Genomic DNA, 22,500 nt, shown 5'->3' with positions numbered 1-22,500 from the left:
TGTTAAAAATGGAGTCTTTCACAATGATAAGAAAATGTTGTGGGGCTTTTTGTTTAAACAGTTTACATGAAAGTCTTCAAAATAGGTAGTAAAATAAATTTGTAATTATTTAAGTTCATCAAAAATCATGGTTAAAATCATATATATATATGTATATATATATATATATTTACTAGACTAGACTAGACTAAACTACTTGTGACCTGTGAGGTTGAAGGTACACGAAAAAACGGCATATTTCGGGAACTCGTGGTCCTATTTACGCGAAACTTGTTTTATTCCGTTTGTATTCACATTTCAATGGTACCTTTACTTCCAAAGTGCTTTTCCATTATGCGCGGTTTGGCTGTTTATAAAGGTACCCGAAAAAGCATCGTATCTCATGAACGTGTGGTCCGATTAACAGGATACATGTCGTATTCCGTTTATACGACTATACGTATATGCAGCATATTTAATGTATTCAGTTTGTAGATGGATGATTAAGACGGTACGCTGACACAGTCGCTGATACGTCGTAAAAAATGCTTAGTGACATTTTTTCTGGCTCTCTACGCTCCGAGTTCGAATCCAGCCGTGGTCAACCTTACCTTTTTATCCCTTCGGAGTCGTTATCATATCAATCATGTGCCGGTGTCGACGTAATCAGTCTTTGCAGCTCCCCTCAAAATTGTCGGCCTTGAAATCTACAACTGACTGGTGACCCGTTCAAGAGGGATGTCGTAATATGCCATGGGAACTGGGCAACCGGTGTAAGGAAAGTAAAACAAGAAAAAAAAACAGATAGATAAACAAAAGTCCTGAAAATTATTTGGAGGCGCCCAGTGCCCAACTGACACTTATTTTATAAACCTACAAAAGAATGAAAAGTTAAGTCAACTACAGCGGAATTTGAACTCAGAATGTAAGAACGGAAGAAATGCCTCTAAGCAGCTTGTCCGATAATTTTCGATATGTAAATAAGATGGTCTATGGTTGAATCGTTAGCTGGTTAAATCGTTAATACGGGTGGCAAAATGCTAAGTGGCATTTCGTCCGACCTTACGTTCGGAGTTCAAGATTCGGCGAGGTCGACTTTGCCTCTCAACCTTTCGGGGTAGATAAAATAAGTACCAGTTGAACATGGGTGTCGACATAATTGACTGACTCACTTCCCCACCCCCATCATTGCTGGCCTTGTGCCAAAATTTGAAACCAAATTAAAAGATCTATGATAACCAATGACAAATGAGATAGAGGTGCTTGCAGTTCTTGGAACCAACCATTAAACTGAAAATATATCCCTTATGAAAAACCGTGGACGAGCCTCGAATTATTATAAATAGTTCTTTAATTTTGATATTCCGTTGTATATTTAACTGTCAGTTGTGATTTAAACATACTGATACCAGCTTAATCCACTCATATAATAAAAAGTAGGAACAATGTTAGTGTTTTACATTATATTTGCTGGGATATTTCCATAATTCTACATTTGCAAATTGGCACAAAAATAAATGTGTTAATGAAATGAAAGCCAAACGTATACAACTTAAAGAAATTTAATCGCATATTTATTGAGCAGAAAACAGTTCTTATATTTATATAATCTAATCATTAAAAAGATTTTATGCATTATTTTCTATCAATGGGTTTCATTTATATTTCTTCGTATTTTTCCCACCGATTATAACCATATGAAAATTTCACTTAAATTTATTCATTTATTTATTCATACATTCATTTTAAAAATCTTTGCTTCTAAACATTTTTGTGCCAAATGAGAGAATTTTCTTTCTCATTTTCCTTACCGAGGTATCCGTTTCTGTAAATTTGGCCAAAATCAAATCCTTCTAACTCTGAAAGACTTTTAATATTTGGACTCAAGTTTTTCACAGGGCGATTTTCATTGGAGTGCCAGCGCTTTTTGTTGCAACCAAGATTATTTGAATAACGGCGGAATCCAACACTATAGTTTATTTTGAAACATGATTTGATTTCTTGGCTGGATCTTACTACCGAGACTGTAAGCGTCAGATGTAGATAATGATGGGAGTATTCGAACGTCATGGTGCCTGAGCCTTCTGTAAAACACGAAAATTATTGGAATTAGCGATTAAAGAACAAGTAAATAAACTGATATCTAATTACATATATATGTACCATTCTTTCTCTTTCTCTCTCTCTCTCTCTCTCTCTCTCCTCCGAAATATATACACACATATACACATACATACACACATAGATGTACACATACACATGCACACGCGCGCGAGCACACACAGACAATCAAAACTAAATAGAGATCCTACATTATACAGTGAGCAAAGATGTTAACATTGTCTTGCTCGGTTTTCGGTTTATAGACTGTATCAGTTGTAACTCTTTTCAGATATAAGAATACCAGAGTGTTACCTGACAAGTAGCTTTTGGAATATACTTTAGACACCATGGATAATATCAAGAAATACGTCGTGCGTACAACATAATCATAAAATAGCTCCTATCAAGAATTTTAGTGCTGACACACCAAAAGGATGAAATAAATACAATTTTTCAAAAGAAAAATATTTATTACTTCAAATTACAGAAAACAAGTTTGCAATTTGTGTATTTGCAGTAAATATACATCACTACTTTTCTAAATTTTACTAACATACGTCTTCAAAGTTATTAAAAAAATGTGTATTTTGAAAGAACGTTATCCATGTCTTCCACCAATCTTTGCATGTACATCCATCTTACGCCTCTCATGTCAGGTATGGGCATTCTTTCTCACGGTCGGGACCGCATGGGACATGATTCATCGTCAGGCGGTCGCACTTCTCAAAATTGTTTTTAGCCGTTTGCAGCTGTCTATGACTGTTCTATGTTAACTTCCTCTTTATCTCTCTTACTCTCCTCCTCCTCCTTCACTGTCTCTGTGATTCTTTCTCTCACATTGTGTGTATATGTTTAGCCTTCATTTACTCACTACATTTTATAAAGCCTTGTGTGTGCATTCGCCCTGCACCTCTGACGATAACACGCAATTTATCTTTCTTTTACACTCTCTTCCCCCACCTTCCCCGCCTCCCTCCATACGATGTAAAGCGTGACTAGAGAAACAATAAATCAACCAACCAACCAACCAAACAAACAAACAAACAAACAAACAAACGACTAACCAACATTTATATCGATTATTAAATTGGTTTCATTACAAGATTTCAGATCAAAATTTGTGCACGACAAATTCAAAATTAAAAAGTGAATTTCAAATGTGTGGGGGGATTCCAATCTCTGCGATTCGGGGCATGGCAAAGATTGGAAACTCAGAAGAAAACAAAACAATACAATATTAGTAAGAAAGGATTTAAGATAGAGGAAGAAACATAGCATAGTAATTCAAACTACGCACACATGGTGATGGTCAACTGGTGACCGAGTATGACCACTTCCTGTATACCTATTAAGTCCATGCAAACGTTCTGAGAGACCAAGGAGTTCTTGAGCGTTGGTTTTGAATAAGTAAAGTGTTTCGCAACATTCTGCTCACGTTTCAGCTTCACAGAACTTCATGACCAGAAACCTACCGCACTTTAGGGTTTTATTAGAGTTTATTCGAACGTCATGGTCTAAAGGAAGGTCTAAAGAGAATTAGGAATTGTTCTCTCCCAGTGGTTCATATGGCAATTAACCTGTAGCAGGGAGCCTGACAATTACTACTACTGCGGATAAGATAAGACCTGCGAACAATAGGGGCTAAAAGGGGGTTACATACTCCTCAAAAGACTGGAACTCCCATGTTAAGGCCCTACTACCGGATGCATGCTCATACACGCATGCACACATACATACACACACACGCATACTCACTCTCACTCTCTTTCAAACACGCACACATTTATATATAAATTATAACAAATGGTCGACTCCATATTACTTAAAGTTTTGTGGATGCAGGATACACCATGTCAACTGACATTGAGGCTCAGATTGCTAAAAGGATTATAAGAAAATTAAAATCTTTATTACGAAGAAAGCAACGTTAATTATATGCTAACCGACTGAGGGATTTGCTTCTTAAATTCAGGAAAATAAAGAACTATTAGCACGATTTTTTAAAGAAATTAACACTATCTCATTAACGCACAATATAATTATACTCACTGAGAAATCTCTGTTTAAATGTGTAACCATTTCGCGACGCCTCTATAAATATTCCGGTTCCTACAATTGAGAATCGAACGCATACTGAAAAATAAAATAAATGGAATTTATATATACGAGGGATGTTCATAAAATATTTCCACTGAACCACTTTCCAAAGACTGAGATAAGCAAAACTTGGCATAATTATAAGTTCTTCTCTGTATAGCCACCACCAATGGTGACATACTTCTCCCAGTGCTATGAAAACCTCGTCTCTAGAAGTTGCTCGGTTGCATCTGGAGCCAAGACTTTACCTCGGAAATTAGTTCATCATTCTCCGAAAATTGCTTCCTCTTCAAAAAAGACTTCAAGGTTGAAAAGAGGTGGGAGTCAGATTGTGCGAGGTCGGGAGAGTAAGGGGGACGAGGAAGGATTTCATAGCCGCAGGAGAGTGCTTTCTTTTAGCAACATATGCATTGTTAACTGGGGCGTTGTCTTGGAGGAGGCGAACTCCTTCGGTTAGCATGCCACCTTCTCTGCTTTGATGGCATCCTGCAATTTCTGCAGTAGAGAAGCATAATATGCCCTGTAAATTGTGGTGCCCTTTGCCAGAAAATCCACCATCACGACTCCGCACAAGTTCCAAAAAACTATGAGCATCACCTTGCCTGCTGAGGGCTGGACACGAGCCTCCTTTGGAGATAGTGAGTTATTATGCTTCCATTGCTTCGACTAGACTTTAGTCTCAGGATGATAGTGATGGACCCATGTTTCATCCTGTGTGATAAGTCTGCCGAAAAAATCCTCGTTTTCTTGATACTTACTAGCCTCGTTTGTATTAGCCTGAGTTGCTGGATCAATTTTTGTTCCTTTAAGAATATTGTAGAACGGAAAATTTTCATTGATTGGAATCTAAATACTAATCTCTATAGAAATTTATTACTTCAAGAAAAACATTAAATTTGAATTACTTTTAATTTGTACGATTATAGATAACAACTCGGGCTGTAACTTCTGAGTCCGAGTCAGGCGCGTGTGAACGATGTAGAGAGAACGTCTGCTACGAATAATACTTTTTGACACAGGGCATTTCTAAGACGACCGGTAACAACAGTGGCTGACTGTCGTGAGATATCTTCTACGTTTCACCTTTTATTTATTTCAGCCATTGCACAACCGCCATGCTGGAGCACCACCTTTAGTCGATCTAGCAAATCGACCCTAGGACTTATTCTTTGTAAGCCTTGTACTTATTCTATCGGTCTCTTTTGCCGAACCGAGTTACGAGGGACGTAAACACACCAGCATCGGTTGTCAAGCGATGCTGGGGGGACAAACACAGACACACAAACACATACACGCAAACACACACACACATACATTTATATATATATATATATATATATATATATATAATATATATATATATATATATATATATACATATATACGACGGGCTTCTTTCGGTTTCCGTCTACCAAATCCACTCACAAGTCTTTTGTTGGCCCGAGTTTATAGTAGAAAGACACTTGCCCAAGGTGCCACGCAGTGGGACTGAACCCGAAACCGTGTGGTTCGTAAGCAAGCTACTTACCAACATTTCACAAAAGTAAAGTCAAGACGAAGATTCGATTGTAATCTTTGTGAAGAGTTACATCAATCTTTTTTAAAATATCAAAATCAAATAGACTGACATGATTGATATTATGGTACACAGAATAAGAACTGGATCCTACAGAAATTCTAGAAATTACCAAAGTTTACAATCGAATCGCGCTCTTCGTCTTAACTGTTTAATATTGGGAAGAGTTACGCCAATCCTTTTTAAAATAATAATAATAATAATAATATAATAATAATAATAATAATAATAATAATAATAATGATGATGATAATATCTTGAGAAGTGCATGGGAGCTTGAGAAGTACAAGGAACAAATAGGGGCTGAAATAAGCGTGGAGCACTTGCAGAAAACAGCGCTACTTGAACCTGCTCGAATACTCCAGAAAGTGCTTGAAAATAAGTGGTGTTACCTTAGTTCACTGGTAGTGAACACCTGACACCGTAGTAAATCTCCAGTGTTAGAAGCTGAGCAAAGACAATGATGATAATAATAAAATAAATATTGAGATGGTTCGACTAAAAGTGGTATTCCAGCATGACAGTTGTGGAATGACTGAAATAAATAAAACGTAGAAGATATTATCTCACGTTGGTCAGCCACTGTTGTTTACCGAATTGTTAGGAAATTACGTCCTGTTAGTTTCCTATGGGAAATAGGTGCAGGAAATAGGCTTTCAATGATAGCTGCATCCCCGTGATTATATATTAATATATTATATACTAAGTTGAAATAGTTTACAATAGCTTTTTTTTTTAGTATACAAACAGAATTGTTAGCATTCAAGCAATTTTAAGAGGAATTTATTAAGGGTAGCGGTTAGGTTAGAATTGGGGTAGAACTGAGATGTAATATATTGTATGAAATTTGAGTTCAGGCTGTTTTCAAACTGCTCCCATGCTAACTGAATATATACACTAGTATGCGTATTTGTATGTGAATATATACATGCACATATATACACATACACACACACACACACACACACACACACATATATATATGTATGCATATATGTATGTATGTATGCATGTATGTATGTATGTATGTATGTATGTATGTATGTATGTATGTATGTATGTATGTATGTATGTATGTATGTATGTATGTGTGTGTGTATCTATGTATGTCTATATATATACATATAGATCAGTGGCGACTTCGGCACTCGGGCTGTGCGGTCTTAGTCCGAGTATAAATTTAGTAAAGCAAACGTGTATTTGCAAGCTGATTTCATTTCTGCCAACACTGACTTCAAGTATGTAATTGAAGCCAATAACTCGGGCTCCTTTATCTGCGACAGGTCGCAGTTCATTTACCTTCGTTAAGCGTCTGGCGGTCGTCTTACAAGTGCCCTGTGTCAAAAAATAAGTTAGGTAATTATTCTATCGGTCTCTGAAGCGCTGAGCTGCTGGTTTAGGAGGGCACACACACGAACAAAAACTGGCTCTGAAACAAAGGTGGGAGACCAACTCAAAAACATTCATTCGCTGACTCAGGCACATACTAACACACACACACCTATACATACACACACGCACATACACACACACACACACATGTTTGACTTTTGCTTTATGTCTGTACAAGTTGGCTCCAAGTCTCACCCAGAGACCTCAAGAGACAACAGGTTGGAAGTTCACGTTGTTGTTATGCCTAGTGTGCCATATATTTGGGGGTTTTTTTGGGTGTTGTACTAGTGAATGTCTAATACATAAATTTTAAAAAACCAAAAAAAAGTTTGTTTTAAACCTTGGGATTACATAGAGAGTATTTTGCGTAGGATATGAGCAGTTCCCATGAGCACTATCTTTTGAATTTCTGCCATTTTGGAGTTTCCTGGTATTTGAGTTAGGTAGCAATCAGCCCCTTTCGCTATCATTCCCAGGGCACCTATGACAACAAGTATTGTTTTAGTCTTCAGGTTCCACATTTTGCTGATTTCTATTTCAAGATCTTTATATTTGCTCAGTTTCTGGTAGGTCTTGACAGATACGTTTATATCGATTGGGACAGTCATATCAATGTGGAGGCATGTTCTTTGTCTGAAGTCTTTCAATATGATGTCTGGCCTATTTGCATCTATCTTTCTGTCAGTTTGAATGGTGAAGTTCCAGAGGAGTGAGATGTCGTCATTTTCAAGCACTGGAGGTGGATTGTGTTCCCACCAGTTTTTTTCATAGGGCAAATACAGGTTTTTGCGAAATACCCAGTGAATATATTGTGCAGCTCTATCATGCCTGTTGAGGTACTCTGTAGGCGCTAGAAGACTGCATTTGGAGACAACATGATCAATGGTTTAATTTTGTTGTCGGCATACACGACTTGTTGGGCTACTGCCGTTCTTTAATATGCTGGCCTGGTAGTTTCTTGTTGGTAGGCATTGATCTTGAGCTGCTATGATAAACCCCTCTGTTTCAGATTTTAAGCCAGAGGCCATTAGCCATTGATGGGTCAGGGCTTTGTCAATATCTGCATTATTCGCTCTCTTTAGGTATTAGCCATAGAGAGGTTTTTCTTGCCATTTATTATTCAGAATATCTAAGGCCGCAGTTTTGGCACGGGTTTTCATGCGCCTAGCTTTTTCTGTGCTTGTTTCTTGTATGTCTATCTCTAATTTCGAAATCTGCTGTATTTGGAATTCACTTAGATATTCCTTTGCCTGCTTTGTTACTGAGTATGATGCTTTCTTGTTTTCATGTTTTGAGATATGTTTTAACATCCAGTCCCCAGACTTTTTCAGGTAGGTGTCTAGGCCAATTGTAGCAATCTTCATTGTTATTGCCAGTTGCAGAAGACCACGGCTTCCTTCTTTTCTTGGCAGATAGAGTCGTTCTGTATCTGCCTTAGGGTGGTGCATTCTATGCATTGTCAACAGTTTTCTTATTTTTCTGTCGAGCTGACATATTTCAGTAATTGACCAGTTAACGATATTGAAACTGTAATTCACGACTGGTATGGCTAATGCATTGATCGCTTCGATCCTGTTTCTTGCATTCAGCTCTGTCTTGAGTATTGCTCTCACTCTTCGATAACATTCTCTCCTGATCCTTTCCTTCATCTCTGAATGCCTTATTCCGTTCCCTTCAATTACCCCTAGGTACTTGTAGCTCTCCGCTGGGTCTAGTTCTTTTATGACATTCTGCTTGTCGAGGTTAACGTTAGATGTTTCTGTCATTTTTCCTTTGATAAAGGTAACTTTTGCACATTTATCGAGGCCGAATTGCATTCTGATGTCGTCACTGAATTGTTTGACTATCGCTAGTAAGCTCTTGAGTTGTTGGTCATTTTTTGCAAAAAGCTTTAAATTATCCATGTAAATGAGATGATTTATATTTTTATCAAACATTTTATACCCGTACGGTACGTCATTGAGCAGTTTTGAGAGAGGTATTAAGGCTAAACAAAAGAGGAGTGGTGACAGTGAGTCCCCCTGGAAAATGCCACACGAAATTTTTACATCACCAGCATTTAGGGATTCATTGTCACTGTTCAGAGTTAGTGTGGTTCTCCATGATCTCATACTTACAGTGAAAAAGTTTCGCAGAGTAGGTGCTATCTTATCCATTTCCAGGCATTTCCTAATCCAGCTATGTGGTAGGCTATCAAAAGCCTTTTTATAGTCTATCCAGGCTATTGATAAGCTTTTGTGTCGTTTGTGACAATCTTCTAAGATCATCTTATTGATGAGTAGTTGATATTTACAGCCGTAGGATCCACATTTACATCCTTTCTGTTCCTTAGGGAATATGCTGCTGTCTGTTAAAAAACTATAGGTATATTCCGTCAGGACAGATGTTAGTGTTTTGTACATAGTTGTTAAGCAGGTTATGGGTCTATAGTTTTTTGCTTCATTTGTTTCTTCACTTTTTGGAAGCAGGAATGTTAACCCATTAACTAGCCAAGGAGGAATCCTACTAGGGTGTTGCAAAACATCATTGTACAGTTCTGTTAGCAGTTCATGGCACTCTGGGAAGGCATTCAGCCAGAAGTTAGGAATTTTATCCTTTCCTGGGGACTTCCATTTATTATTATTATTATTATTATTATTTTTATTATTATTACTTTTTTTCTTCTTTCAAATTTGCTTCCATTTCTTGCCGAGTGTCTTCCCGACTCCTAGGGCAAAGAAACTCATAATATACATTGGTAGGCCATTAAACCAAACTCAATAGTTCGTTCATTTTTTTTATTTTTTTATTTTTTTTAAAGTTAAATTAAAATACATGAGCAGCAACAGTTCTCACATCGACAATGCTCTTCTCAGTATGTGTGATGTACCAGTTAAGACAATCTTTTGAACTTCTTGCAGGGATGGTAAGCCAGGGATCATTCTCATATAATTTTCGGTTCCCTTCTTGATCATTCCTAGTGCTCCTACGATCACTGGTATTGTAACCGCCTTGAGATGCCACATTTTCTCAATTTCAATGAGTAGGTCTTTATTATTATTATTATTATTATTATTATTATTATTATTATTATTATTATTATTATTATTATTATATTATCATTATTATTATCATTATTATTATTATTATTTATTATATAAAATTCCTTGGATAAGAAAGTTGCAAGTGACAGAAACGAAAGGTGGATGTAAAACCTCAAATGTGTTTGTTCAGAGTGAAGAAAGACGTATACTTACATCTTTCGATATAATATAGATGTGTACAGCATTTTCCGATGTTCCCACTCCAAGAACAGCTCATTGATCCAATGGTCAATTGTTTATTCTCGGTATCGATATCTGCCACGTTATGATCGAACATTCGATCAAAATGAATCTTCTCTGTCAGTTCCTCCAAAATTGCCTTCACAGCAATATTCGTTTCTGTAAATGTAATAAAGAGAAAATAATTAGCGAGTAAAATATAAGTATATAATATGAGATGGCAGTAAGGTGTAATGAGATTGACTTATACACTCGTGTATGCATGTGTGTGTGTGCGTGCATGTATATTTATTTATTTAGATAGATAGATAGATAGATAGATAGATAGATAGATAGATAGATAGATAGATAGATAGATAGATAGATAGATAGATACATAGATGATGGATGGATGGATGGATGGATAGACGGACGGGCGGACGGATGGATGCATGGATGCATGGATAGCTAGCTAGCTAGATAGATAGATAGATAGATAGATAGATAGATAGATAGATAGATAGATAGATAGATAGATAAATAAATAAAAAGTAAAATAAAAAATAAAAAAAGAAAAAGAAAAAAGAAAAGGAAAAGGAACAAAAGAAAAGAGAAATGAAAAAAGAAGAAAAAAGGGGAAAAAAGGGGAAGAGGAAAAAAAACGATCAATAGGGATGGTGTATCACAGTGTTATGATATATGGTGTAAAGGGGAAAGCAAGTAAGGTTTATCCGTGGGAAGAAAAGCCTACGAAAAAGACCATGGTAACCTTGGTCAATATTGTAATATGTTACCACATTTGTTTGCGAATAAGCAACTCTCTGTTTTCAATTTCTGGGTTCATAGGATTATGCTCAAGGTGGCTTCATCATTCATACGTGCCATCCTTGCTACATTCACCCATCTTTTTTTAAAACATTCGCTAGACAAAACTAGCCTCTCTACTCTCACTTTCCTTTTCAAGTGGTACTTGAAGAAGTTGATGAGAGATTGACCAGAGAGGAAGGAAGGTAGATAGATAGATAGATAGATAGATAAATAGATAGATAGATAGATAGATAGATAGATAGATAGATAGATAGATAGATAGATAGATATGTTTCTTTATTAGCCACACAGGGCTGCACACAGATAGAACAAATTACAAGGTAGAGCTTTTCTTTTGAAAGTTTAAAAAAAAAAATAGGAAGGGGGAGTTTCGATCAAAAGGGATCGTAAAAGGAGAGAAAGAGAACAAAAAAAAGGGGGGTTAAAAAAAAGGGGGGGGGGAAAAAAAAAAAAAACTGATCAATAGGGATCGTTATCACAGAAATGTCAATATGAAGTGTAAAGGGGAGGACAGGTGAGGTTTACCCGTGGAAAGAAAAGCCTACGGAAAAGACCACGGTAACCTCGGTCAATGGAGTCACATGTTATATTTCTTTTTTTTTTTTTTTGCGAATAAGCAACTCTCTGTTTTCAATTTCTGGGTTCATAGGATCATGCTCAAGGTGGCTTCGTCATTCATACGTGCCATTCTTGCTACATTCACCCATCTTTTTTTAAAACATTCGCTAGACAAAACTTGCCTCTCTACTCTCACTTCCCTTTTCAAGTGGTACTTGAAGAAGTTGATGAGAGATTGACCAGAGAGGAAAGTGTTTGTCTCCAATCCTTTCAGACGCGTCCACCAGATACATTCTTTCGCCATAGCCACAAGGATGATGAAAATAGCTCTTCCTTCCCGTTTGAAGGAGGGAGGCGTGACAATATTGACGATAGACTCAGCTGATAAACCGACTCGTCCCACACGTGACAGTAGTTGTTCGACATAAGCCCACAGGTCGGAAATTGTTGGACACTGCACGAGTGCGTGCAGAACGGTTTCGTCGCTCTGACCGCATCTCGGGCAGGTCGGCCCCGTGTTTCTCGAGCCGTGTCTGTAGAGCTTATCCCGAATGGGTAGCGCTTCTCGGTAGCACTGCCAGGCCAGGGATCTCTGGAAGTTGTCCATGGGCCCTGGCCCGAAATTTGTCCTGAACAGGCGGGTCAGGTACTCCTCGTCGACGTCTAGGTTCGCCCCGAGCTCGTCGTCGTACCTCCCCTCCACTAAACCCCTATAGAATGCTTTGGTTGTGTTGAAGTCACTCAAGGTCGACCCAGGACGGCAGAGTTGCTTGAGAGCAACGCGACACTCGCGGTGCCATTCGCCGTTCTTCGGCCTCTTTTTGATCCACGACTGCAGTTCGGTCATGGAGACGAGCTGCGGGAAAGCGTGCCTCACAAACGGCGACCACACCTGTTCACCGTCGTCTACATAGAGCCAGAGATGTCGCAGTCTCAGCGCGTGTCTGCGCATCATCAACCACGGCATGCCCAGCCCTCTTTTAACGGGTGTTGACAGCAAATGGATCGCCTGACCATCGGGACGCATCCTTTCCACAAGAAGCGAAAGAGAATGCGTTGTAGTTTGGTGATGGTAGGGTCGGGACAAGGTACGACGGTCAGGCGGTAGTAGATGACGGACGCGATGTACGTGTTCGCCACCTCCGCCCGACCTTTTAGGGACAGTTTCCTCTCGGCCCATTGCCGGGCGAGAGTGACCACCCTACTCGTTATCTCGTTCCAGTTCTTCTCCACTTGGAGGTCCGGACCAAACCAGACCCCGAGCAACTCAACCGGGCCGTCGGTCCAGCGTCCCACGACGGAGGCCGTGGTGGACGGCATGGGCTTGCTTCTCCAGGTGCCTAGTCGCAAGCCCACTGACTTTTCCCGGTTGATTTTCGCTCCTGTCACCGCTTCGTAGTTTTTCAGTGTCTCGCCGACCTGCTCGATGTGCTCGTGGCTAGACACTATGACGGTGACGTCGTCCGCGTATGCAGACACGCTCGTCCCGCATCCCAGTTCTCGCGGGATGCCTCTCAAGGTTGCCAGCTTCCGCAATAATGGCTCGAGAGTCAATACGTATAGAAGCGACGAGAGGGGGCATCCCTGACGGACCGAACGTGCGATGTCGAAGGGTCTCGATAGATGTCCATTCACGCGAATTACCGAACGGATGCCTCTGTACAAAGCGGCTATCCAGCCGCGGAAGACGGGACCGAAGCCAGCCGCTCCGAGGACCGCCTCCAAGTATCGATGGTCCACCCTATCGAAAGCTTTCGATTGATCCAAATTGATCAGTGCCCCACCCATGCCAGGTTCGTTAACTACCCTGTCTATGATGTAGCGCATCAGGTGGAGGCTGCCATCGCTTCCTGCACTTCCGCCGCCGTGATGGCACCTTCGCAGCACCCTGCCTTTCTTGTCGAGAGTCGTGGTAGGCTATGTAGGTAGGCACTGAAGTCCACCCTACGTTCTTGCCCTCCACTCGTTCCGAACAGTCGGGCAAAATGCTGCTGAAAGGCCTCACACATTTTACTTGGCTCGAGCAATTCGCGCCCCTGTTCATCTACCAGGGACCGAATGGTGGCTTTGTTGCCCTGTTGCGCCTCTGCCACCCGGGCCTCTCTCGCGGCTCCAACACCTTCGTTCCTTAGAGCACGCATCCTAGCTCTGACAGCACATCCTTCGTGTTTGGCGTTGAAGTGTTGGTCGAGGGCCAACCTCGCCGCCAAAACGTCGGATGCGATGCCGCTTCTAATTGCCTCTTCTAGCTTCTTAACTAGCTCACCCTCTACTCTATTTCTATCTATGGCTAGTGCTTTGCTGTACCTAATCGCTTCTGCTTTTACTGCTCTCTTGAGGGCAAACCACCATTTGTTGTTGATGATGGCTCCCGTCAAAGCCCTCTTTACTAGTGTGCTAATCCGGTCTCTGAAAACCTGTCTCGATGGGAAAGACGCGTTTAGTTCCCAGTATCCGGGACCCTGCCTAAGTGTCTTACCTAAGTCTAGCGTACATGTCACAAGTTTGTGATCCGTGTAGCTGACTATGTGGAATTGTGGACATCCTATGCTATCTCTGTCTACTGTCCTACACAGTATCCTATCTAGATACGATCTCGACGACCCGTTGCGGTTGCTCCATGTCCACGTTGGCGCATTCGGGTGGTCTAGTCGGAACCTGTCAGACAGTTGAAAGCGTCTGAGCAGGTCTCTGAGGCATTTGCATCCCCGTCTATTCCTATCTCTACCCACGTAGTCTACATGCGTGTCAAAGGTAGCATTCCAATCCCCCACTAAGAGTAAAGGACGAGACGTTCCCAAGAATACTTCTAGACGTTGAAAGAAATCCGCCCGACCTGTTAAGGGCGGTGCGTAGACTGATACGAGTCGAAAAGCGCACCCATTGCTGCCGTCGACATCCAGGACGACCAGTCTACCCTCCGGGTCTACGAATATTGTCCTTACTTTGAGATCCAGACTCTGTGTGAAAAAGTACCGCGGTGCCACTACCGCCCATTCTCGGCAGACAGGGGGGAAAATAAATGTTGAACTGTCCGCCAAACATGGTCTTTAGGGCCCGCGGATTGTGGAGTCTGGTCTCACTTATGGCTATGATTTCTAACTTATGTGACTTTATGTCATTTAAGAGGTACCCTTGTTTCCAAGGGGACCCCAAGCCACGCGCATTTACACAACCAATCTTGATCATAGTCCTAATGAATTAGAAAACAAGTGAAAGGAACAGAGGGTTACTTACTGCTCGAAAGTTTTTGCTTTCTCCTCCTTTGGTTTGTCCTCGAGGAGATCCCAGTACAGTTTCTTTGTGAGATATTTTTGGCATTTACCAACCGCGCTGGGGAAAATGCTTTTGAGTGTGTGGTGCAGACTTTTGGAGATGTGTAATATTTTGATGTGGTCTGGTGGTGTTGTGTATGGGTGATTGTTTGTTTTTATGTCATCTTCTGTTATGTTTGTTTTTGATTGGATGTATTCCATCAAATTTGTGTTTTTGGTGTCTATAGCTGTGAGCATGTTTGCTGTATATATTTTTGTGGTGTTGGTGTGGCTGTTGTTTGCGTTGGTTTTGAAATGTCTTCGTGAGATGTATTTCCCCCTGCTTTGTTCGTGTTTGCATTTGGTTTGGTTGTGTTTGCTCTCTTATTTTCCTTCTTTTTCTAGCTATTTGCCATTCCTCACTGGTTTCGTCTTCCGACGAAATTTCTGAGGAATCAGTAAGGGGTAGGGGTATGTTGTGGCTTTTATGTATGTCTGTGTAAGTGGTTGTGTTGTTGTTTTCGTTGTTGTTGGTTGTTGAGTGTTTGTGTGTGTTGAGTGCGGTATAGGGATGGGGGATCAGTTTGTGTGTGTTTTCTTTGTTTTTCTGTTCCTTTGGGTTTTGCTTTGTTGGTGGTGTTGGTATTTTTTCAGTGTTGAGTGGTTTTTGGTTGATGACGGATTAGCTTGGTGTGCTTCTCTTGTCGTCTTCTGTGTGATGGTGGTGTGGGTAGTAGAGCTTTTTTTCGGAGTGCTTTGGTTGTGGTAGTGGTTGTTGTTGCTCTTGGTGTGCAGTGGTTGGCACGTCTTTTTCAAGTGTGTTTCGCTTCCACACAAATAGCAGCGTGGTCGCCTGCCCTCTACCACTATATAGAGTTTGTAGCCTCCTGGCAGTTCTATAGCGGTGGGTATCTTCTCTCTTGCTGCTTCATCCAATTGAAGCAGGAATTCGATTGATTTGCCCACATAGTCTTTCTCTCCTAGAACCGCGATTTCAAGGATGTTTGTCTCTGACATTGTCTCTGTCATTTCAAAGCAGATGGTAGAGACCAACCATTGTGTTTCGACTTCAAGTGGTATGTTTTTTATTTGGACTTTCGTGACCCTTTTGTTTAAATAGACTAGTATCATTACCAAGTCGTCCGAAGATAGATAGATAGATAGATAGATAGATAGATAGATAGATAGATAGATAGATAGATAGATAGATAGATAGATAGATAGATAGATAGATAGATAGATGGATAGATAGTTAGATAGATTGATTGATTGATAGATAGATTGATTGATTGATTGATTGATTGATTGATAGATAGATAGATAGATAGATAGATAGATAGATAGATAGATAGATAGATAGATAGATAGATGGATGGATGGATGGATGGATGGATGGATGAAGAGAGAGAGAAAGAGAGAGAGAGAGAGAGAGAGAGTACGATAGAGAGATGGATATTTAGGTATGCATTGCTATGAAGCTACGCAGCTCGCCAGATTAGTAGACATATATTCTTGATATATATTATGTGCCTGATCGAATATAGGTGGAATCAACCAAAAGAAGCATTTCATCCAGTGAGAGAGAAATATTAATTTAATACACATACCAAAAGAGCTACTAATAATTTCATACATTCATGATACTTTTAAAAAATCATATTGCTAACATACGCCATATCATATCTCCAATAAAATACATGGCTCCAGTTAGGGAGTCTAGGAGCTGTGGGGAATGGGGAGTTGCCCCTTACTTGTCATCACTCCCATATCTGTTCAGGCTCGAAGTGGTAGTACATGATGGAGCCTCTTTTATGGGTTGAATAATTACTTTTCTCGAGTGGCGCTGGTAAAGTATTATCAACCACTGAAAATAACCATGGAGGGTGTATTTAAAAGTTCTAGGGTTAGAGGCCATAACTACAACGCCGTGGAGCAGCCTGGTCGTTATGACTCTCCTGGTTTAGAGCCACGGCGAGGGCCAGTGGATGATGGACCGCTGAGACATGATGGGCTACTGAGACAAATATAAAGAACACGTTTTTGTCCGGCAAACGAACCACACGAATCGGTACTCTGAATGTAAAGATTTTTCGGACGTTGACGAAGAGTTGGGTCATCTGCTTGAGGAGTGTTGTATGCAGATACTTGTGATCCAAGAACACAGGATCCTACACGATGAGCCCCTGAATAGAATGATGATTGGAAAGGAGAGCCAGATCATCACCGCATCAGCAGTGAGGAACACGGCTGGTACTGCAGTAAGAGGAGTTGGTTTTGTGTACAATGAAAGAGGCAGTCTGTTAGTGAGGAAAATTATACTTGCCTCCCCGCGTGTATTGAGGGTGAGCTTCAATGGAAACTCAAGGCTAGGTTTTCATAGACCAAGTCTATAGACCAACTAAGGGAAACAATGATGCGAGTGTGGAAGAGCTCCATGAGGAAGTAGAACTGTCAACACCACACAAGCTCGTTCTGGGTGACTTCAATACACATCTGAATAAGGAGAGCGGTGAAGATCCTTGCTAGTACTTCCATAACAACACCAACCGAAATGGGAGACTACTGAGGGACCCCCTGCCCTTACTAGAGACGAACTTGATGGCAACCAGTCCAAGATTTAGGACGAATCCAGGGAAAATGTGGACCTACATTTCTGATACGCACCTGTCCAAGTCCCAAATTGATTTCATTCTGGTGAGGAAGAAGAGGCGGAATAGTATTCTAAACACAGAACCATACAACTATTTCAGAGCTTAAGAAAGAGTAAGATTAAGCCCCAGAGAGCAATCAATGAATGGGAAGCTTTCAAGGAAGATAATAGCTAAAATAGAGGTACACAGTAGAAATGAATTACAGTTCAGTGCCCCGTGTGGAGAGGCAGAGGAGAGAGAGATTGGAGGGATTGAGGAGAGTGTGACGAGGAGGTACGGGTACTTCATCAAAGCAGCGGCAGATGCAAGTGAGGTCCTGGTGCCGAGGCGAGAAAAGAAGAGGGACGTCAGCTTTGCAGTCCCAAATGTGTGTGCAGCTAGAGAACAGCTGAAAGCTGCCAAGGAGAAGGAGAGGAAAGAGAAAGTTGGGGTGATGAAGGAAGAACCCTGTACCGATTACACTGACGCCAGAGAGGAAGCACTTATGGAGAAGATCAGAAGTGGGGACAGAGGGGTTGACGGGTCTAGGTTTACAGAGAGCTGGACGATCATCAATGAACTCACAGGGAGGAAGAGATGGAGTTCGAGTCAGATCCAGGAAACAGGGCCGAAGGATAGGAAGAGTAAATGGTTGGACCATTTTAAGACCCTATAAGGAGAGCTGTCTTCCACAACCCAGAACACCGAGTTGATCAGGCAGCTGTTTGAGGAACTGTCTATTGAGACAAGACCCTTCACCAAAGAGGAGCTTCAAAGAGCCAAGAATATCAAGGAGGGCAAGGCCTATGGAGAATATAGAGTAGCACCAGAGGTAATGAAGAGGTGTGCTTTTGAAGATATGGTCCTGGAGTTCTGAAACTAGGCACTGGAAAAAGGAGTCGCCCCAAATCAGTGGAGGATCAGTAACATCGTCTCAGTGCTAAGGAAGGGAGATCTCTATAAATACCAAACACTACATAAGACCAGAACGCAATTCTGGTCCGAGAATCGAGACCACGATCGCAACATTGAGTGTACAACACCCTGACCACTAGGTCACGCTCCAAAATATATACTTCGATTGATTACTTACTTATATTAATCACCGTAGCAGGAGAGAGACCGTATATTAACCTTAATGCTCTTTTGATGAAAAGAGTAGCGAGCTAGAAGAGTCGTTAGCACACCGGGAAATAATGTTTAGCAGCATTTCGTCCGTCTTTACGGCTTCGGTTCGAAGCCCGGAAAGGTCAGCTTTGACTTTTATTGTTTTGAGGTCGATAAAATAAGAACTAGTTGAGCACAAGGAACGATGTGTCAAAATTTGAAATTAATCCTTTCTATTATAGGCACAAGGCCTGAAATTTTGGGGAAGGGAATCAGTTGATTAGATTGACACGAGTACACAACTGGTACTTAATTTATCGACTCCGAAAGGATGAAAGCAAAGTCGACCTCGGCGGAATTTAAGCTCAGAAGGTACAGACAAACTAAATGCCGCTAAGCATTTTGCCCGCCATCCTAACAATTCTGCCAGCTATTAATATTTATTCGATGAGAAACAAACGAGAGGAGCCGTCGAACTTGACACAGAATATCGACTTTATCAAACAGAAATAACAGTAAAATTACCTCTCAAACATAAACATCATCTGACTTATTGTCCAAAAACGCTGACGAAACCAATTTGAAATTCTGAAGAATTCTAGGCGTGGCTGTGCGGTAAGAATCTTCTTTCCTACGACATAGTTCTAGGTTCAGTCTTCTACTACAACCTTGGGCTGACCAAAACCTCGTCAGTGGATTTGGCAGATGGAAACTGAAAGAAGCTCGTCGTATATATGTATATGTGTGGAGGCACATGGCCTAGTGGTTAGAGAAGCGGATTCGCGGTCGAAGGATTGCGGGTTCGAATCTCAGGCCGGGCGATGTGTGTTTATGAGTGAAACACCTAAGCTCCCCTCCGCTCCGGCAGAAGGTAATTGTGAACTTCTCCTGACTCTTTCGCCACAACTTTCTCTCACTTTGTCCTCCTGCATCTTGCAGCTTACCTGCGAGGGAACTTATATACGCCAAGAAAACCGGCAAACCGACCCTTATGAACCAGGCATGGCTCGAGAAGGAACAAACATATATATATATATATATATATATATATATATATATATATATTATATATATATATATATATATATATACATGTCATAAAAAGAAACAAATAACATAAGTACTAGACTTTAAATAATTCCTGGGTTCAAGTTGTTCGACTAGAAGCTTTTAAGGTAATGCCCCAGCATGGCCGCAATCAAATGACCGAACTAGTAAAAGATTAAAGATAGAGATGAAATGAGTATGTGTGCATTCACACACAGTAATTTTTATCGACTACAAGCAAACCAAACATGGGAATGTTTAACCGCCAGATCAGACCTAATTTAGCAGTCCCATTATCAAAAGTGCCCATCACCATTTTTTTACAAACTATAGTCCGTCCTGGGTGATGTAAACTATTATTTTCGTTTTTATATCGAAGAAGATAGCGTTTGATTGAAAAAATACAAATGGGACAAGAATGCAAAACATCCAGGCAGACGATACAAAGAAAACCACGCGGGTCCTGTGTGTGTGTTTGTGTATCTGTATACATACATATGTCCATATTTTTATAGATGTATACATTTATGTACATATACATACTCGCATATATACACACACATACACATACACACACATATAAAACATCCACTTGTTATAAGTATTTATGTTGTAATATAGTAACGCAGTACTTACCTTCACTTAACTTCTGTTCAACATTCACCACAGCACCTGTTCCCAGATGGAACACGAGTGCCAAGTATATGATACCACCGCTTATCAGCTTCATCATGGTGTTGATTTCGTTTTTATCAAAAATTCGACGCAGACACGAACGCTAATGAGAAACTAATGAAGTACAATGGAGAGGAACGTTTGAGGTTTGAGTATTTTATAGTTTTTGAAGAGCTCCTTGCCTATGTTGTTATTTGAGTGGTAGAAAAGTGAAAGTGAATGGGATGGACCTAAACCTCGAATAGGCGCAACAGGAACTTACTTAAGCTGTAATTCATATGATATATGTAAATAACTTCTTGTAAAATATTTCAAATGCTTATATAGACCCCGTACCAGCGGTTTAGTTAAGAAACTCACTTTGTAACCACGACGCTTCAGGTTCAATCCCGCTACGCGGGACATTGGTTAAATATCTTCTTCTGTAGGCCCCAGACGACCGATGCTTCGCGAATAAATGTGTAGATGGAAAATGTATAGAATCGCGTCGTATATTTAGGGTAAAGTATATTTAGTGTTCAGCTATCTTAAGGGAGACAATCATTTCTAGATTCAACAAAGTTGGCTTGGAAGAGTGAAATTTAAATCAAAGGTGTACAAAAGCCTTTTATCATTCATCTTTAATCTTTTACTTGCCGCAGTCAGACTCTAGCCAACGGATGGACCCCAGTAGTTATAATTTTTTCTAAACCTGGTACTTATTCTACCAGGTTTATTTGCTGAATATTAAGCGGACGTACACAAACAAACACCAGTTGTGAAGTGGTGGCGCGGGACATACATAATGAGTGAAAGTTCAATATACTCATTATACAAAACAAATGGTGGGGTTCAAATAAATTTTAAAATTAAGAAATCATGTATTCTCTTAGTATTCTGTATATTTTATGCTTTTAGTAAATATATTTGTACATATACATGCGTGTGTGTGTGTGTGTGTGTGTGTGTGTGTGTGTGTGTGTGTGTGTGTGTGTGTGTGTGTGTGTGTGTGTGTGTGTGTGTGTGTGTGTGTGTGTGTGTGTGTGTGTGTGTGTGTGTGTGTGAAATCTATCATCCTCCCAGCTGTAATTTGGAAGGATGATAGATTTCACACACTTTTGCTCAACCTCTGCAACCACACACTTTCCACCTCTGTCGCTCCAAAGATTTGGCACCAATCTCAAATCATTCCAATACCCAAAAAAGGCGATTTATCCCTCGTCACCAACTACAGGGGTATATCTCTAATGTCAATTGCTGCAAAACTGTACAACAAACTGATCCTAAATCGTCTTGTCCTTTTTGTTGAACCTTTGCTCCGAAAGAACCAAAATGGATTCAGACATGAGCGCAAAACGCTGAGCCAGATACTATGCCTACGCAGACTTATTGAAGAATCAAAAGCATTTAATCGCGATCTTGCAATGGTATTTGTAGACTTTTCTAAAGCGTTCGATTCTGTAGATAGGTACAAGATGTTTGAAATCCTTAAGCTCTATGGGATACCAGACAAAATCATTTCTGCCATCAAGGTCCTCTACACAGATACGTCTTCAACCATCTTAACCCCTGACGGAGAAACATCATCTTTCTCAATCAAAGCCGGAATACTGCAGGGAGACACACTCGCCCCATTTCTTTTCATCATTGTTGTTGATTATGTGCTACGTATGTCAGTTGATACCATCTCTGGCAAGGGCTTTGAAATAAAACCAAGAAGAAGTTCCAGACACCCAGCTGAGTACTTGACAGACACTGACTTTGCTGACGACATCGCTTTTATCAGTGATTCTCTCTCCAATGCCCAGTCTCTTTTACAATCTCTTGAACAAGCCTCAAATTGTGTAGGTCTTTACCTCAATGAGGCCAAAACTGAATACATAAACAAGTGCCTGTCCAACAGTGATTGCATCATCCATACTCTCAACAACGCGCCCTTAAATATGGTTTCTGATTATAAATATCTTGGGTCATACATATCATCATCTGGAAAAGACTTTCTAACTAGAAAGGGTAGGGCCTGGTCAGCCTGT

At 40.4% G+C, this 22,500-nt stretch overlaps 1 protein-coding gene across 2 annotated transcripts in view; it reads right to left on the bottom strand.

The window, feature by feature from the left end:
* Positions 1-22,500, bottom strand: part of LOC115218660 — a 42,969-nt gene that overhangs the window by 11,999 nt on the left and 8,470 nt on the right. The window contains exons 1-4 of one of the 2 annotated variants that reach the window (XM_029788587.2): positions 20,450-20,755; positions 10,384-10,569; positions 4,132-4,215; positions 1,791-2,063 (exon numbers count right to left, since the gene is read on the bottom strand). In XM_029788587.2, coding sequence (XP_029644447.1) covers positions 1,791-2,063; positions 4,132-4,215; positions 10,384-10,569; positions 20,450-20,546 — 640 coding nt within the window. In that variant the 5' untranslated portion in view covers positions 20,547-20,755. Of the gene's footprint in view, positions 1-1,790; positions 2,064-4,131; positions 4,216-10,383; positions 10,570-20,449; positions 20,756-22,500 lie in introns of those variants that run through there. The other variant, XM_036508229.1, reaches the window with a different exon arrangement.

Source organism: Octopus sinensis, linkage group LG13, assembly GCF_006345805.1.
Source record: "Octopus sinensis linkage group LG13, ASM634580v1, whole genome shotgun sequence".
Lineage (NCBI taxonomy): Eukaryota > Metazoa > Mollusca > Cephalopoda > Octopoda > Octopodidae > Octopus > Octopus sinensis.
This window is presented reverse-complemented; position numbering and strand designations above follow the sequence as displayed.